Genomic DNA, 2,027 nt, shown 5'->3' with positions numbered 1-2,027 from the left:
TTCCAAAAACTCCAAAAGAACCCGCAAAAATATCCTTCATTTTCCTGTGTGTTCCTTGTAATCCAGTTCAATGAAACCGAAATCGAATTCAACCATTTCGTTGCAAGCTTTTTGGAGGACCAACACGAAAAAATCCTAGTATTTGACAACCCTGAACCTTAAACCAAACTCTTGAGATAGTACGAGGAAATGGACTTATTACCTAGTAATAAACAAAAGATAAAGAAAAGAAATTATCGTGTGAAACTCATAGTTTGATTTAACGTAAAATATAGTACAATTGTTTAAGAAACATGAACTTCAAATTAACAAACTAAAAGTGATATTCACAGCCATTCAACATTTGAAAATTACTTCTAAAGTTTCACTTTAACCCTCAGTAGAACATATCATTGCTCAACATAGTGAATTCACTGTGAATTTCGGCAATATTTCCATAATTCATAAAATCGGTTCCAAGATTTCCCGGTTCTTCCACTTTCGGACAGAATCGCACATAGCGCGAACCACTGTTATGTAATAACCCATTATCAAATTCACTCCCATAAACTTCCTCCTGTGGTAAAAACTCTTCACTAATACCACCAGTAAAAACACTTGAATCATCTAAAATTTCTTCTGGAGCCAAATTTGAGTTACCTGAATTCGAACCATTTTCACTATGATCTTGATCAAGAAATAACCATTCCGCGAAAAATACTTTAGGAAGGAAACTTTGGTTTGATTCTCGAACAGGTTTAGAGTTCGAAGCTGTTGTCGAACTTAAGTGGTCAATTCCAGTTCCTCCGATTTGCTCGGAGGATTGGAAAGAACCTGCACTAGAAATTCTGGTAAAACTTGTCCCAGTTGAAGCAGCACTAGCAGATGTACTCTTAAATTCATCAAAGTCTGAATTTACACTTTGATTTTTGTTGAATTCTCCGGCTTTCATTAATTTCTTCTTAAGATAAGAATTCCAATAATTCTTAATCTCATTATCTGTTCTTCCTGGCAAATGATGAGCTATTTGTGACCACCTAAATATATCATCAAAAACATTATTCATCAGTACCTCCTAATTAAATATAAGTAATTGCATAACTGCTCTCGGATAAAAACAATCTTTATGCTTACTTGTTTCCTAAAAGTCGATGAAGTCCGACAAACGTTTCCTCCTCTTCGGATGTAAACGTTCCCCGTCTTAATCCCGGCCTCAAGTAATTAATCCATCTTAGTCTACAACTTTTCCCGTTGCGCTGCAAACCTGAAAACCCCATTTGCAAAGTTCAGAATTCACAGTATTCATCTAAGAACTCTTCAAACAAGAAGACGATTGATATGATTTCGAAGCCACACCTGAAAATGCACGTTGTATATATATAGAGTTGACATTTAACGACTTACCAGCTCTTATGGGGATGGTACTCCAACAGCCATGACCATGTCGGAGGACGTAATTTCGTAGTCGTTGATCCTCCTCCGGTGACCATAACCCCTTTTTGTGCTTCATTTTTTGCCTTTTCTTTAGTGATTAATTAGTCACAAGAATACGAAAATGAGTTTAGAGTTTAATTAGGGATCTATCAGATGAAGTATGAAAGTGAAGAATAGATAGAGCTAAATGATAGTGATGGATTTAAAGGGTACTGAAATTTTGTCGTAGGCTTAGACTTATGATTAGTAAACTCTGTAGATACAAGTAACAAATTATTGATTAGGTAGACAAAAAATGATTTAATTAATTGATTACGCTAATTATTCTGTTTAGCTAGAAGTCAATAAATTAGCTAGGTGCCTTGTTTACAATACATACTAGCTGAATGGGCTTTTTCTTCTTCATTAATATTTGTCAAATAGAAATACAAGAAAAAATTTAAGAACCAAAGTCTCCAAACAAGAATGTTACAGAACTTGATCAATTTAATATTTTTCATACTTAGAAGTCCACAAGATGATTAATCACATAACATTTTGAATCGGCTCTAGTGTACACATAGTTTAAATTTCTTCTGAAATTATCTGAGTGAAACTTTCTTAATTTTAGTTGT

General features: G+C 34.1%; 1 protein-coding gene across 1 annotated transcript; it reads right to left on the bottom strand.

The window, feature by feature from the left end:
* Nucleotides 1-283: 283 nt before the first annotated feature.
* On the bottom strand, nt 284-1,566 carry LOC113301363 (transcription factor LAF1-like). The gene is made up of 3 exons (XM_026550132.1): nt 1,384-1,566; nt 1,114-1,243; nt 284-1,016 (listed from the first exon to the last, which is right to left on the bottom strand). Exons 1-3 carry the CDS (start codon nt 1,487-1,489, stop codon nt 377-379), a joined length of 876 nt encoding a protein of 291 aa, XP_026405917.1. The 5' UTR covers nt 1,490-1,566; the 3' UTR covers nt 284-376.
* Nucleotides 1,567-2,027: the final 461 nt, after the last annotated feature.

Source organism: Papaver somniferum, chromosome 8 (assembly GCF_003573695.1).
Source record: "Papaver somniferum cultivar HN1 chromosome 8, ASM357369v1, whole genome shotgun sequence".
NCBI classification, from domain to species: domain Eukaryota; kingdom Viridiplantae; phylum Streptophyta; class Magnoliopsida; order Ranunculales; family Papaveraceae; genus Papaver; species Papaver somniferum.
This window is presented reverse-complemented; position numbering and strand designations above follow the sequence as displayed.

What these genes read in the sequence shown, in the direction of transcription:
- LOC113301363 (XM_026550132.1), bottom strand. Translation starts at nt 1,489, where the DNA reads ATGAAGCACAAAAAGGGGTTATGGTCACCGGAGGAGGATCAACGACTA. An exon ending in TACCATCCCCATAAGAGCTG is followed by an intron (nt 1,244 to 1,383) that starts GTAAGTCGTTAA and finishes TGGGGTTTTCAG; the next exon opens with GTTTGCAGCGCAACGGGAAA. An exon ending in CATCGACTTTTAGGAAACAA is followed by an intron (nt 1,017 to 1,113) that starts GTAAGCATAAAG and finishes TGATATATTTAG; the next exon opens with GTGGTCACAAATAGCTCATC.